The 17,317-nt window shown below is 38.4% G+C and overlaps 1 protein-coding gene and 1 long non-coding RNA gene across 2 annotated transcripts in view; one reads left to right on the forward strand and one right to left on the reverse strand.

The window, feature by feature from the left end:
• Positions 1-6,863, forward strand: part of TMEM26 (transmembrane protein 26) — a 39,478-nt gene extending 32,615 nt beyond the window's left edge. Inside the window, exons 5-6 of the mRNA XM_061198001.1 lie at positions 3,436-3,512; positions 6,276-6,863. Coding sequence (XP_061053984.1) covers positions 3,436-3,512; positions 6,276-6,700 — 502 coding nt within the window. The 3' untranslated portion in view covers positions 6,701-6,863. The remainder of the gene's footprint in view (positions 1-3,435; positions 3,513-6,275) is intronic.
• The window catches only part of LOC133096448 (uncharacterized), a 211,717-nt gene that overhangs the window by 61,772 nt on the left and 132,628 nt on the right, over positions 1-17,317 (reverse strand). The window lies entirely within an intron of this gene.

The following is a 17,317-nucleotide window of genomic DNA, read 5'->3' on the forward strand; positions in this document are numbered from 1 at the left end:
TATTATAAGCTGAACAATGGCAGGCAAGAGAAGTTGCAAAAGTCTCAAGGTTACGTGGTAAAAAATAATAATACTTAACTTGTGGTAGTCTACCATGCTTAGTCTTTATCCAGTGCTGTTCTAAGAGCTTTATATGTTTAACATATTTAAACAATATATTTAATAAAAATTATCATATAAAATCCAATAGCTATTATTACTGTCATCCTCACATTGAAGGAGGGTAAACTAAAGCACATAGGTATTAAATTACTTGTTCATATTCGTGTAGCTGGTAAATGATTAGTCTGGGACTGGAAACCCACATCCTGTCTCTCTGGTGAGGGTTAGAGCTGGTATTTGAACTCTGGCAACCTAGCACCAGAGCTCATGCTTTACCACTTCTTTCTGCTGCCTTGCAGACAAATTGCACATGAGTTTTTCGTAGAATTACTGAAGTTTGAGATGAGAAGAAACTTCAAAAGTGACCATCTATTGAGAAACCTATTTTACATCTGTTACAAAATCCTCTCCAAAATTTTCTCAAGTTTTTGTCCAGACTTTCTTTGAAAACTTTCACTAATAGAGAATATACTAACCCCAGGGGCAACGTGTTCTATTTTGAATTAATATTATTAGAAAGTACTTTCCTCTATTGTGATGAAATTTGGATTCTTACAGGTGCAACTCAAATCCTCTGAACCTGAATTGGCCCTCTGAAGTCATAAGAAATAAGTTTAATTCCTTCTCCACATGATAACCCTTTAAATGTATGAAATAAAGTTTTAAAGCAATCTTCTCTAGTTTTTAGTTCCTTGAACTATGCCATGTCTAACATGGCTCTGAGTCCTCTCACCACCCTAGTCTCTCTTTTGGACCAAAAATGTTTTCAGTGTTCCTCCTAAAACATGAAGAACAACACATAATATGTCAGATACACTCTGAATATTGTAGAATAGAGCAGGGCTAAAACTTTCCATTTCCTTCATGGAAATACTATCGTGGAAAGGTTAAAAAGATGGATGCTGAAATCACTGGCCAAATAGGGATAATAAGTGTACGTACTTTGTCGAGCTGGTATGAGGATTAAGTGTGATCACAGAGTTAAACACTTAGAAAACTGCCTGGCACATAGTATGAGCTCAGAAACTGCAGGTAAGATTATTTAAAAATTCAGGCACTTATTGAAGGTCTACTATATATAGACATTGACTTTGCAAAGAGGGAAAAGTTATAGACTGCATTCCCTAGGCATTTTTTTTTTTAAAGGAATTCTTTTATTTTTATTTTTTATTTATTTATTTATTTATTTTTGGCTGTGTTGGGTCTTCGTTTCTGTGCGAGGGCTTTCTCTAGTTGCGGCAAGCGGGGGCCACTCTTCATCGCGGTGCGCGGGCCTCTCACTATCGCGGCCTCTCTTGTTGCAGAGCACAGGCTCCAGACGCGCAGGCTCAGTAATTGTGGCTCACGGGCCCAGTTGCTCCGCGGCATGTGGGATCTTCCCAGACCAGGGCTCGAACCCGTGTCCCCTGCATTGGCAGGCAGATTCTCAACCACTGCGCCACCAGGGAAGCCCCCCTAGGCATTTTCACTTAAAATTCTAGACTTTAAACTTCTCGGGAAGCGACCTATGATTGCATTTGATTTTGGAAAATCATAAATCATGTCACACTGTGGACTCATAATTAGATAACAGGAAGGGAAAATCCTTGAGCCTTTTTAATGGCTGCTGCTGTGAAGTGCTACCTCTTCCATCCTATTCTAGGTCATCCAGTTACATCCTGTCAAGATCTTTGGGGATCCTGATTATGTCTTCTGGGGTATTGGTTTCTCATCCAGCCCCTAATGTCATATGTGCATATGAGAAGCCTTCCATCAATGTCGGCAACCAACTCAGTGATGAAATGTGAAGTAGAACAGAATCAAAGGCAGAGCCTGCAGCGACACTTGGAGAGCTCCCTTTACAAATCCCTGAGTCATTTACACAGTTAGGAATCCACCTAACTGTACTCACACTCAGAACATTTCTTAATCTTGCTAATAAGAACACTTTGGGAGGCTTTTTTCATGAGCTTTGTTTAAATCCAGTGTCTATTATTATGTATGTATCATTACCTGTTTAGTAATCCTAACTCTATTTTAAAAAAAGGGGGGGAGAGAGAGAAAATAATCCTGAGTGCTGTTGTTCTCCGGTAACCTGTGCTGATTCCTAGTAATTACTGTCTTCTTCAATAAGGGCTCTCAGAAATCTTTCAAATAATCAGTTATATAATCTAACTAGGGATTAATAGTAAATGTGCCTTTATAGTTGAAGATCTACTTCTGCTTCATTTTGAAAGTTAAGACTCCATTTTTTTGTCACCAACCTTGTCTTCACCATTAACTGCCAGGACAGATAATGATGGCTTAGAAATCTCATTTACAAATTCTCTCAGAGTTTGTAAGATCTAATTTTTCAGGGCCTCAATACTCGAAGCATTTAAAGATGTCCCTTTCAATCACCTCATTGAGTTTGGTTTCAATTACTCTTCCCTGATGTTTTTCTATCCCTCTCCATTCTGGAAATCCCTCTTGACAGAGAAGTTGGCAACAAAATCTGTTATTACGCCACTAACCTCAAATTGATAATTTCCTTTGGGTTTTTGCTGTAAAAAAGTGACTTTGAGACTTCTTTCGGATCCTTTGCATTTTTGTAACCTCTCTTCTTTCTGACTTTAGTCTTCAAGATCATTTTCCTAGGTCTATGACATTTGTATTTCTTCCAAGTACAGATCCTTCGTTTATTCGTTCAGCAATTCCTTCCACAAATATTTGCTGAGTGACTGTTATTTGCCAGGCACTGTTATAGGCACTGGGGAAATCCAATGGTGAATGAAACAATCACATTCTTTGATTTACATCCTAGTGTCCAATGTATATCTTTGATTATTGGATTTATCTCCCTACTTTTTTTTCAACTGAGGATAGCTTTCTTTTACATGCTAAGCTCTTAATTGTTGAGCCTCATCTAGCCCTTTTGAGATGTATTTTTAAGCTAGAGTCTTGGGATCTTGGAACAATTTTCACCTTCCCTCCTTGAAATTTCTTGAAATCAGTCCTCTGAATTTCCAGGTTAATGTCTAACTTTTGTCCTAGCATTTCCCTCCCATAATGTTTCCATGATTCTGTAAAACTAAATACAGCAATATAGGACCAAGAGGCTTTGCCATAATTCACACAGATGTTGGCACATGTGGAAGTTGGGTTTTAAGTCCCAGAATTTTTTAAACTTCTTTTTCATTATTCCATTTTAATCATGCATGAATTTTTCATGGATATCTTATATTACCAAGATATTTTGACAACTCTCAAGAGGTTTATTAGGATATAGTCAAATATGAGAACAAAAAGAGACAAGATTTTTCTGCATGTGTTCGTATTTTTCATCACTAATTTAAAATGTTGTCTGCATTCTAGGAATAGCCCTGCTCTGGTCTATGCCATCCTTGTTATATGGACTTGGAGCATGCTGCAGTTTCCACTTGACCTGGCAGGTAAGTGTCTGATGTTTGCTCAAAGAAACAGAAAATTACAGCTCTTGATTATGAACTGCAGTGACGCTAAGGAAGCATTTGAGAGGATTATCATTTTTTTTTATCACTTCGATATCTCAGTGTTAGTTCCAGTTCAGTTTAGAAGAAAACTAGGTTGAAACTTAGGAAAGCCATGATCCACTCTGGTACATGGTGAGCCTGACACAGTTAAGTCGATAAGAGCACAGCTTTATGTTCATTTCATACAGTGGTTCCATCACTTGCAATTTGTAAAAGCTTCTGCAAATTAGTTAACACATCAGCGCCTCAGTTTTTCATCCATGCAATGGGGATGATAATTATTGTAGCGAGGATTGAGGGTCCTTGTGATGATAAAAATAAGACATAGGTTGTAGCAATTGTGCTTCAGCACACTTACTGGCATGTAAATGTTATCTCCTGATTTTTTAAGGGACCATTTTCATTCCTTTGTCAGATCCTTGTATTAGAACTTCAAAGGGAATAAGAGCAGTTTCAGGGCCACATGGGAAATTAGATTTTTCCTCAGTATTGGCTCTTATACTCCCATTGGGCTTATTTTAATAAAGACATAAACCCCCAAGACTTTGCAAGAAGTAAACAGTTTTCTGGGCATTACATACTGATGATCTAGAGCTGCATTATCCAGTACAGTACCCACTAGCCACATGTGGCTATTTAGATTAGAATTAATTAAAATTAAATAAAATTTAAAGCTCAGTTCCTCAGTCACACTAGCCTGCTCCGTGGCTGCATATGGCTATGATGTCAGACAGCACAGATACAGAACGTTTTTCCTAACACAGATGGTTCTATTGGACTGCGTTGACCTGGAGTTATCCCGTAACTTCTAGGAGCCCTGGAATTTTGATTTGGAAATTCTCCTGGATGCCACTTTACTCTGAAGAAATTCTAGGATTGAATAGTTACGCTTTCCTGAAGTCTGACTCCTTTCTTATGGTACCCTACCTGATGGCCTCAGGGTTAGAATTAATCTTTGTACAGAGATATTTAATTTTTTCTGCATCTTTTTTTGGTCCACTTTGATAGGCCCAGAGGTTTTAGAGGCCATTTTAGACCTTAGCATCCACTTTGCAAAACAAAGTTGTCAACAGAAGGAAAGAGTGGCTGTGGCTTTTTGGAAATGCCCCAAACCTAATTACTAGTTAATAATTGCAAACAAATGTATGTCAATAACACACACACACACACACACACACACACACACACACAGATTTTGTCGTAATGTGCCCCAGAAGGTACTCTATACTATTACTCAGCTGGTGTCCTCTGAGAGAATATTAGGCACCTTCAGTTCAGATGTCGAATAGTACTTTTAGGAGGTCCTCTGGGAGCCACTTCCCGACCCTAACTTCTTAGGAACGGTGACTATTGATCTTATGTTGGTTTTTCTTTTGTCATTCCCTCCGCTGGTCCTCACCCTCCCATATCTTGTGGTTTACCGCCTTGCTTAGAAAATTTTTATTTAAGAAAGAAATTCTGTAAACTTTCAGGGGTGATAATGTTATGCAGCTGTTTGAAAAACAAAGACCAAATGTTACTTCTGACTAAATCACTATTGTATTTTCCAACAAATGGTACATTATGTGCCATATCAAAGCAGCTTCATAATATTTGCAGGCTCCAGTAGACGAAGGCATTCTTTGTTTGAAAACTCCAAATGGAAGTCTTCATTATTACAAAAGGATTATTTTCTGCCCTTGACCCTGAATTAAATTTACATTTTAGAAATTAAAACAAAAAAGGTTCATTTGTTGATTGGACCTCCTTTTGTTCAACTGGAAAATCAGTAATTATATCCAGCCTTTCTTGTAAACTGTGAAACAAAACCATAAGGAATTAGACAAAATAAAATAACAATGGCATTTATTTGGGCTTTTTTTCCCCACCCCTGTTAGAGAAATATGTTTTACGTGACTTCAGTTTGAATTTGAAGATAAGTGCTTGAATTTTCACAACACAATTTACATAGAGGGCCAAGTGAGTCAACCAGTAAATAGGCAGGTACCAAAGAGAGGATGCAGACAGCTCTGGGCCACCGACACTCTGTTTCACCTCCCAAATTTAGTAGCCAGGTAAGTCATGAATTATCCTCAGGGAAAGACAGTGAGAAAGGAGAGGTGCCAGGGGTGTTAGTCTAATGGAAACAAAAACAGTCAGGGAATAGGGGCCCCTCTCCTCAAAGATGTCATTGTTCTCCAGTTTTCAAAGGAGGAAACTGAGGCCCAGGCAGCCTAAGCAACTTGGCCTGCATCTCGCTGTTAGAAAATGAGGAAGCCAGGAGAGGAAGCCAGGCTCCCTGACTTGAGGCTCAGAGCGCCCTGCTGGGTTGCCTTCGGACTCTGCAGACTTCAAAGACAGACAGGGCGGCTTCCTCTGCTCTTTATCCTTTCTAGCCTGGTTAATTGTGCTCTCCCCAGTGTGTGAGTGAGGACTTGAAGATGAGCTGATTTTTTTTTTTACGTGGATGGAAACTAGAGGCTGGCTTTTTTTCACGTGTTTCATTGGACTTCTAACAGATGATCCATTTTGAATATAAAATGACCACGGATGTAAAATGGCAGGGTGGTTTCACTTGTTTCCCTCCAGAATGAAATTACAGAATCACTCCCCATTGTGAACGAGCGTGTGACCCTCATGGTTGATGACTTGTCCCCGCTTCACTCTGTCTTACTTTTCCGCATTTCAGAGAGCTACGGTAACTGGTCTCTCTTGCGTTTTCAGTACAGCATGTTGTGTGCCCTGTGTCTATGACAACAAGGGGGTTCCCCAGCCGGTTCTTTTGCCAATACAGTGCCGATCTGTGGAATATTGGAATCAGCATCTTCATACAAGACGGTCCTTTCCTTGTTGTGCGACTCGTACTGATGACCTATTTCAAAGTGATCAACCAGATGCTGGTGTTCTTTGCTGCCAAGAACTTCCTGGTGGTGGTGTTACAGCTCTACCGCCTGGTGGTGTTGGCCTTGGTTGTCCATGCTTCCTTGCGAAGTCAGCAAGAACGCCTGAAAGGAGAGCACAGACGCCCAGCTGTTCCAGCTGAGAGTGGGGTCTCACCTGGGGCCTGGGCAGGTGGTTCGAAGGAGGGCTTGGCTCTTCCTTTACAGGCCTTGCTGGTCACCTCCGACGACTCTCACCTGACCCCATAGTTAGTCACCGAGAGCAGCGTGCCGCCAGAAGGCTTGACTTTCTGGTTCCTACAGACAGAATCTTCTCTCTCTCTCTCTGTCTCTTTTTTTTTAACCTTGGCATATAATAATTTTCAAAAGAACAACATAAAAAGTGATCTTAAACCAAAGCCGAGGAACTTCTTTTTCAACGGAATGAAAAGAACTTTGATTAGTGGCTGTCGCTACAACGTCTGTGTGATGGCATCAGATGCTACAGTTGTTCAACCGCTAAGTGATTTGTTTGTCTTGAACTGTTTGAAAAGCTGTGGACAGGGTTACAGTGACACATGCCCTCAAGACATTTAATGCAGACAAACTGTCCCGGCTGTTACCTGAGAATAGAGAAGCTTTGAACTTTGGCTCTATTGTCAGACTATCTCATCTGATCTTTTCTGCAATGTCCCTCTGACATCAAAAAATGTACATTCAGTGAATGCAGAATAAATGAAGGGAAAAGTGCCTTTAAAATTACCTCACTGTGGGCTGGAAGCAGTGAAAATCTCTGCCCAGCTGCCATAGCATCAAGAGCCCTGTTCATCGTTGCACAGACCTTCCCAGGAAAAATCATTTTTCTGGGCTGCTGTAGTCTTCTGTCATGGCGCATATGCTCTTACGGAAGTGTTACTGCTTTGGCTTGGGTGCTGCAAAATTCACAGCAAGCCATTCTGGTTACGGATCTATTGGTTGGGAGGCAGGAAATACTTGTAATGCTAGCAAAGTCACAATTTCCATTCTAAACATGATTTGCAGTATTCGTTAGCATTTTCCTTAACTCCACTTTACCATTTTCTATATTGCCAAGTTGAATTGTGTGGGTTGATGCAAGAAAGCACTGCAGCAGTGACTAAAGGTGTTTTAGGCCCTTTAAGTGTTACCATAGCCGCTGGTGTCTGCCAGCTGTCAAGGTAGCTCCTCTGAACTGCCACATCTGGAGCCGGCCTTTGGTCTCAGGGAAGATGTTGGTGATGGAGACTTGCATTAGCCCTACTCACGGCCAACAGCTCTGGATTAGTGATGGGGATCAGAAAATGCCCCAGCATCGTGGAAATCAGGAAATGCGCTTTTCTTCCCTGCATTACGACCACATTTCCCCAGTATTGAAATAGCCATACGTTCCCTTTATATGCCTCTGTACTTTCCAGATGGAGGCGATTCAGAACCTTTGAAAATGATTTTTTGCTTTTAAAGACGCAGTGTGAAAATCTACCTGGCTTTATAGCAGTAATTATGTAAAGCAAACAGCTCCAAAACTGTTCCTTTAGGGTTCAAAGCATAATTCCTCCTTGCTATTATGCCCAGGAAGTGAAAGGGACATTAAAGATAAGGCAGGGTATGACCTTAAATTGGGTGTGACCTACCGACAACCAATTGGACAATTTCAACTATAAATCTGTGTGAGAGGATATCTGTTCAAACCATTTAATAAAGAGTTGCATAGGCAAACTCTGTTTTTATACAGAAAAATTAATATTTTCCAAGTACTAGCTTCTCCAGTGCCTGATAATATTTCTATTTCTTTCTTTTTCTTCCTTCTCATTTTAACAATATGATGATTGTAAAATTACACGTGAAGCTAAAGGAATACATTTATAATTTTCCATAATAATTTTATGAAAGTTAAGATCAGGAAATTATATTTATATAAAGAACTTGACAACTTTTAAGGGCATGCTATTTAAAACGCTTAGCAATTGAAAGCAAAATAATAACTGCTATTTATAAAGACGCCTCAGCAGAATCTGTTTTTATGTTGACTGTCTTATGTTGAATGTTTTCCTCCACAACATATATGTGCTGCTTATTATTGCAGATTTGCTCCTGGGCATACTTTTTATGTTCCAATTTTTTTCTTCCAGCCAAACAAATATTGGGCCTCTAAAAATAGATAAAGTATAAAGTAGTACGGCTGTTACAAGGATATTTTTTAAATGCTTTCAAATCCGAGACTGGGCTTGGCTCTGTGAATGAGTTTCTAGTATTTAAGTATTTTGTAATTAGCACTCCTCCAAAGGCCTGGGAAATAGGAAGTTCCGAGTCTAGCTTTACTAGAGTGCCAGGAAGGCACTATGGTAAGAGTGCCCAAGACCATCTCAGCAAGTACTGGTGGCAAAATAGACACGTGCTTTGCAAGGTTTTCCAGGAAAATCTGCTAAGGGCAGCATTTGTTAACCTCACTGCCAGTACTGCCACTCTCTTGGACCCTTTTTATAGCCGATAAAAAATCTATATTCATTTAGTTTATTGAAAAATAAAACCTAAGTCCAGGTTGTATGCCTAGAACCCCTGATGAAAAGCTCAAAATCGATTCAGTTAATTGTATGTTTTTATTGTAGATTGCTAAATATTGTAATGTTTGAAAGCATCCAAGTGTTTGCTATAAAGTGCCCTGGACAGCAGTTACTTCCCAGAGGCTGACATTCTGGGACTGGCTTCTATTTTACCTGTAATAACATAACGGACTTAGATCATCTATAGAATGCGATGCAGGCCATACCTCTCTTCCAGCCTCCACAGACACAGAACATGCATATCCCCAACCACTGAAGAAAGTGGCTTATTTGCGGTTGCTGGTGCTATTGTTATTATTATTGTTACTGTTGTTATTTAATTGCTTGATTAAAGCTCAATCAAATGTGCTTCCTAAAAACCTATCATTCCATTTGTGAGAAAACACAGTGTGCATGTTTTAGTGATGCTGTGTAGAAACACACCTCATAACCACCTTGTGGGCTTTCTTTACTTACTAGAGGAGTCTCCGAGGACATGACTTGACACTGCAAGATTAGTGAACCGTCTTTCTCTCTGACTATTCTGTTAATTTTTATTTAAACTGGAACAGATAACATAAGAAAATGGAAATTTTTATTGGCCAATAACATTCTTTCTAATCTTCCAAAATGAAGATTGTTACACAAATTCATCAATTGGCTCTGTTGTAGTTCCACTAACATGTAGTAGCACTTCAGGCCTTTTAAGACCAAAAAGATGTGGCCAATAACTATCAAGATTCACTATCATAATATTAACTGTTAACTTGTTATTTCATAGACTTTTCCAAGCTCTGGGAAGGCATGCATTTCAGTGCACGTTTTAGGATTTCCGTACAGGTGTCAGAGATCCACACTGACTCTTATTATCTTTGGCATTTGATCTCAATGACTCAATCACCTCTCCTGTTAAAAGAGAGAAAGAATTGCATAGGGCCACTGCCCACCTTCACTCTACTCCAGTGCCAGGAATGTGACATACATGCTGACGTACATCTAGAGCCTCAGAGATGTAAATGAAAAATCAAACCGTCTAGAATTAGAAGAACAGAAGAGACTGTTACTTTTTTCCCCCTAATTTCAGACTTTGCTTTTCACTTAATGGACATTCTGATCCACTCTCAGAAACATCTGATTTGGAGTTAAACTAGGCAGCTGGACGATGTTTATGGCTTTGAGGCTTAAATAACTTTCCATAGGATGGGAGTAACTCTAAACAATGTTTGAATAATCAACTCCTGCAGTCTTATATTTCATGGGCGTCCATCCTGTGAATCTTTCTTACAAAAGTATTGTATAAGAAAATTTTCTCTGAATTATTTATATTTATACTATTTTGCTATGAATGACATTTGTATTATATTATATACATTAAATAGTTTGTGTACAACTTTATCTTAATGTCTGTTTTTTGCCTGCATTTCCTGTCTTTGTTCTCTACTGTAATTCAGTTTATTTATTTTTTAAGCTCTGGTTTAAAAAGAAAACTGATCTACTTAGAATATGACTAAAGTGGCATTTCAAACTACTGAGGAAAGACTGACCAATTTTATAAATGATGTTGGGATATTCGGCGAACCATCTGGAAAAAATGAAGTTAGATTTTTATCTCATGCAATACATAGAGATAAATTCCAGATGGATCGAAGATCTAAGTGTAAAAGTGAAAACTATAAAATATTAGAAGAAAATATGGAATGTGTCTTTAGCATTTGGGGAGTGGGAAATATCTTCCAAATCAAGATATAAACCCCAGAAGCTATCAAAGAAAAGAATGACAGATTTTCTTATGTAAAGATTTAAAATTTCTAAATGGCAAAAGGTATCAGGAATACACCACTATTATCTACTTTTCTGGAGAAAGGTGTCAGTGCACTCAGACAAGAGAAATGAGAGGTAAAGAAATTAGGAAGGAGGAGCCAAATTTATCATTTACTTCTAGAAGACTGAGTCTTGAATATGCAGGAAAAGCATAGAACAACCTAAGAAACTATTACAAATAATCTGAAATCACACAATAATCAATAGCTTTTCTATACACAAACCAACATCACATAGAATATATATCTGAATAAGAGATTTCCATTATAATATGAACTAGCATCATAAACTACATAGGAATAAACTGAATAAGAAATGTGCAAGATTCGTGTGAAGAAAACTTTAAAATGATTTTGAGGACCATCAACGAATAATTTAACAAATAGAAAGACATATTCTATTGGGGAGTGGTAAGAAGCCTTGATATTTTAAAAATTATCAATTTCTCCTAAACTGATCTATAAATTTAATACCATCTCCATAATGAATCAATAAGATTTTAATTTTTAATGACTACACAAGCTGATTCTAAAGATATTATGATTAAATAAACATGAAAGAATAGCCAGAAAATACTAAAAGGAAGAAAAAAATTAGAGTGCTTTCAGCATATTTAAACATATTAAAGAGCTACAATAAGCAAGAGAATCTGATTCTGTCAAGAAGAAAAATGGAACAGAATAAGGTCAAGAAATAAATTGAAATACATAAGGATTTTGATACATGGTAAATCATGGGGCTGGGGTTGATAGACTATTATAAGTGGTTTCAGGTCTGAAAAATATCAAACTGGATCCCTACTTCAATCCTTGTATCCAAAACATTTCCAGATGGATCAAAGAATTAAACATTAAAAATAAAAAACACAGAGAACTTTGCTTTTACAATTGCAATGGTGAGAATGTTTTCAAAGCAAGATATAAAACTAGTAACCGTAGATGATTCATATATTTCAACTTGTAAAACTAAAAATTTTACATCTTAAAAATACTGTAAGTGAATTCAAAAGTTGAACAACAAACACAGTAAATATTTTTGCAACAAATGTAACAAAGCATTAGTTTTCAGAGCAAACAGTACTTACAAATGAGAAGAAAAAAATACCCACCGGGAAAAGGAGCAAAAGAGGCTACATATATGATTTACTGCAAAAGATATAGTTAAGAAAATAGAAATCAAACCACAATGAAATACCATTTTTCAAATCCAGACTAAACCACAAGATACCATTTTTCAACTAGCAGGTTGGCAAAGATTCAAAAAACTTTTAGAATGCTGTATTAGAGGGGATCAAGGGAAGCAGGCATACTTATTCACTGGTGGTGAGGATGTAAATTGGAACAATCCTTTGGAAGACAATTTGGCAATATCAGTCAGAATTAAAGATACATTTATCACTTGGCCCAGCAATTCAACTTCTAAGAATGTATCCTGCAGATAAATGTGTGCAAAAATATGTATACAAGCCTGTTCAGAGCAGTATTTTCTCAGTATTTTCTACAATAGCAGCACAGTCTCCATCAATAGGGTCATTATTAAATTACGGAACATCTATACTCCATAATACTATGTAGCTTTTAAAGAGACTGAAGTAGGTCCATAAATGCTGTTAAGGAACAATCACTTAGATACTTTATTACATCAAAGTAAAGGAGAAAACCATGAGGTGAGCTCTTTTTATAAATGTTATACGTGCCTTGTCCGGTGGCTAGAAATAGAGGAAATGATGCTTGAATTTCCAATGATCATGGACAGCCCCACATTTTTTTTTACCTTAATGCTTTCTATAATTTGAAAGTTTTAAGTATGCATTACTTTTGTAATTTTAAAGACAATTATTAACAAAAAGAAATCTCACCAACTTATAGAGCCTGCTGCTATGTACAGATACTCTGATATCATTTTGCAAATAAAGGAAAAGCACACCATTCTTTTTCACCCAAGAAGATAAAAGACTTTGCCATTATAACTAAGGATGCTTTAGATAAATCAAAGGTTTCAAACATATCAAATTCTGCTTGCCTTACGAAGTGTTAAACCTTAGGAAATGAAATAATGAATAGATCTAAAAGAACCTGGAAAAATCAAACTGACCAAAATGATTCACTGGGTCTTGATGAACACCATGGAGACCACTTTACAAGAGCCAGTCTGACACTTTCACACTCCATAGAGTGTGAAAACCATAGAGGAAGACAAACCATAGCGGAATTTCACATTGAGTTACATAGTCAAGCTGATTTCCCCAGGAGAGAGAGAGAGAACTAAAGGAACCCTGAAAGAGAAAACTTCAGAAAGAATCTGTGCATCTGTTTCCCAGTCAATATTTACAGCCCATCTAATTTGTTTATGTAAACTTTTTAGATTTTTGCCAAATATTTACTAAATTTATAATTGATTGTGATAAGTGATCAAATGGACCATATGCAAATCTGATCAAATTAGTGAGGAAAACAAAAATTCCTACACCAACTATATGTCAGATATCATATAGTCTTTGTATCTAAACTAAGAATTTCGGGCAAGGAAAATCGGATCTGCAAGACAAAATATGTTTTCTCTGTGGAAGGTGTTGTTCAGTTTCTACCAAGTGCGTAGCTGGAGAATTCAGATGGTTGTGGTTCTGGGATCTTGGGGGTTGTTTCTACCTTCTGGCAATGAGTGTTCTTCCCTAGTATTCAAGGGCTCCCATATGAGCTGAGTGACAGCTAACAGCTGGATCAAAAGCTATAATTATTTCATCAGCTCTCTCGGTTTCAACTAACTCCTACCAATACCTAGTTATTGGCCTCTAACGTCAACCTCTTTCCTGGACTCCGTGCCTGGATTTGCATCTCCCTCCGCCCCCGGATATTCTGCAAGCATCATGCACTCAGTATACATGGAGTACAAGTTGTACCACACTTAACATGCAATATGCCCCCCTCCCTGTGTTCCATATCATGGCTAGTAGCACCACTAGCCTCTCAGGCACCCATGTTAAAACCAGAGATATCCTTGACCCTTGGTTCTTCTTGCTTATCCTTCCTACCTAAGTGATCTCCAAATTCTTTCAGTTATGTTGTTTATCATTCCTTTCCATTTTTAACCTGCCCTCTCTATTTCAACTGCTACCATCCTAATTTAGTGTCTCATCATTTCTTGCCTCACTGACTGCAGTCATTTCCCAACTGGTCATTCAACCTCCTGGTTTAATCCCCCATAATAATATCCCAAACTGAATTCAGAGCTGTTCTAAAATGCACAATTTATCATATGTCTCTTCTATTTAACACTTTGGCGATGCCTTGCTTTCAACAAAACCAAGCATAAAGTCCCAAGGAAATCATTTAAGACCTTTCACAAGCTGGCCCTAACCTGACTTTTCAGTCTTTTTTCCCATCAATCACTGCACTCATACACACACACACACACACACACACACCTGCCACCATAACATACTACTCATGCCCCCCTAAACTTGCCATTATCCTTTACATTGCTATGCATTTGTGCAACATGCTATTTCTTTTTTTCAGTGATGCTCTCCATTGCCAGCACTCCATTACTGACACCTTGGTCCACTCACTCCTCACTTCTCATGGGCAGCCCATTTCCCCATCCCGAGTTCATGGTTAGGGGAGGAAGAACAATCCCATCAGCCAAGATTATTCTGCACCCTAAGGGCACCCAGGAAAGTGAGCACAGACCTGCTCTGGGAGCAGAGACATCCCCCAGTCCTGGGTCACTGATTTCTGGGGTTTCCTCTGAAGCAGCAGAGCTGATGAGGACACCAGGTACGACAACATGGACGCAGAGCGATGGGATGTGTCACTTGTCATGATCGCGAAGAAGAATCTACAGGAGAAGCGATGGGTCAGTGGTCCCCAGCAGTTTTCCCCTCTTCTTCTCAGATCTGGCTGAACTAGTCAGTTTCTCCTGTATTTACTAATCTAACAGCTTCTATTTATATTGCCTCAGTGATGTCTTCCCCTGCTCCTTATGAAGAGTCCCCCTTCTAGCAGTATTTCTCACCTAGCGATCGCCAACCATGGCAGAAACCCACAAAAGCTTCAGAAGGCTTAGCTCAAAGATCACATTTGCCTGCTTCCCAGATTGAGTGACTCTCCTCCTTTACTGTGTATTTACAGCACTTTGTACTTGTCTCTGTCCCAGTGGTTACAATAATATATGCAATGATTCGTTTATGTGTCTATGAGCTGTCCGAGGAGGGCACTGGCCATGTCTTAGACTCTATTATAATAACCACGCAGATCCAGACACACTGAAAGTTTGTCTGTTCACAGAACTCACCAAGCTTCTTTCTGTCTTGGGGACTTCATTCCCGCTGGTGCTTTTTCCTGGGACAACTCCTACTCCCACCTCCCATTTTCCCAGGGCCGGCTCCTTCTTTTCATTTGGATTCCAGCTTAAGTGCAAGGTCCTCAGAGAGGCCATCACTTTTTCCCTTTGCCAATAATCTCCATCACAACTATCTTTACTTTATTCCTAGCATTTATCATTAGTGGAAATTATCTCTACTTTATATGTTTATTTGTTTACTGTCTAACCTACCTATAATGAAAATGTAAAGGTCAAGGGTACCTATCTTGTTCATCTCTGTGTCCCAAGTGGGTAGCACATAGTAGCTGCTCAAAAACTATTGTTGAGTACATTATTTTTCTGTGCTTATTTACACCTATAATTTTTTATAAAACTAAAATCAAACTACATATTTACATGTATATTCTGCTTTGTTCATTTATTATCATTTCTTGAGGTTTTCCTAATGTTAATTATTCTTTGAGACTATAATGCCCAGCTACTCTTTTGTGTGAATGTAGAAAAAGTTCTAAACACCATTTTTTTAGGTTCCACATAAAAGTGATATCACTGTCTTTTTCACAGAGAACTCTACTCAGTACTCTGTAATGAGCTATATGGGAACAAAATCTAAAAGAGTGGATATATGTATACGTATAACTGATTCACTTTGCTGTACAGGAGAAACTAACATAGCATTGTAAACCAACTATATTCCAACAAAATTAATTTAAAAAAAAGACCTCATCACCAAATACCAAGGCTTTCCCAGTCATCCTCCTCCTCAGCACTCTGCTTTGGGTGCCTGGAATGCCTTTTCTTTGTGGCCACCACCATGGTGATATGAAAATCCTCACCTCCTGGTTCTCATCTTCTCTCACTATTGGTTCCTTCTAACCGTGGGTCTGTCTACTCCTTCACTTTCTAAATGTACAAGTTCCATCTCGTCCATCTGGGCTAATCTCTCCCTTTGCAATTCCACTCCCATCAATGATCCCTTACGTCTAGAGCACCAGCTGTTCCCCAAGCGGCTCCGCCACGTTTCCATGGCGATGGTCTCCTGGCACTCCCAGCCCACCATGTCCAAAATTGGATTCAAAACGTGTCCTCTCCCAAATCAGCTCCTTTTCTTGAACGCTCAATGCCTACAAAACCACCATCCTTCCAGTCATTTTGGCTCAAGCTAAGTTGTCATCTTTGACTGACTCTACTCATTCACACATTTGCTGAATCTTATTTCATTTTTTTTTGCATACTGAATATAATTGTGTTGCTTTTCTCTGATTACACAAGTCATATGTGTTCAATGCAATGATTTCAAACATATAGAAAAGAGGGTAAAAATCACGTGGGATCCCACCTTACTGCAATGTTCATCATTAATAATATCATTCTTTCATGAATCTTTTACTTCAGATAGAATATGATAGACAAATAGATGACAGCTAGCTAGCTAGGTAGATAGATGAGTTCATAGAAATAGGATAATATATTAATTAAATCTTTGAAGGTAAAAAAACATCAAAAGAGTTGCAAAAACTGTGGGTTAATTTAAATTTGTATGATGAATAATGTCAGCTCGCAATCTTGTCAGTATTAACCTTTATGAAGGCATATATAACCTCATGCGGAGAAATGAAGAGTGTCTGTTTTAGGGTTTTTGTGAATTTGAAGCCTGGACCAAATGGTGCCCCTGCGGAAGTTCTGGAATTGGGACCTTGTTTTATTCATCTTTCTATGCTCCATGGAGACTTTCATGGTATATGTAGAATAATATTTTGCTCTATGAATGATCAATGGTCTCAACAAATATCTTTTAATACCTACCACATGCAAGCCACTGCTACCTATGTGAGAGATACACAAATGAATAAGACATTGCCCTTGTTTTTGAGGAAATTTATATCTATGGTTTTTTTTAAAAAAAATGTTTGTAAACTCCATAAACTTCGCTCCCTACCACCTGTCTTCAAGCCTGTGAAGAGCTCATTTTGGTTCTCTCTGGGTTTTGTGTAGGACCTGAAGTTTCCAGCCTTGTTCCCAACATACATTTTGACATACAAGAGGGGATACAAAAAAAAAAAGGAGATCTGAGAGGGCCGATTTAAAAGAAATGGAAGTTGTTTATTTTTTGAAAACACGTTTTGTAGGTGATGGCTCTTGATCACTGTGGGACGGCCACTGTAGGATCCCTCAAACATTGCAA

The sequence above is a fragment of the Eubalaena glacialis genome, chromosome 1 (assembly GCF_028564815.1).
Source record: "Eubalaena glacialis isolate mEubGla1 chromosome 1, mEubGla1.1.hap2.+ XY, whole genome shotgun sequence".
Classification (NCBI taxonomy): Eukaryota; Metazoa; Chordata; class Mammalia; order Artiodactyla; family Balaenidae; genus Eubalaena; species Eubalaena glacialis.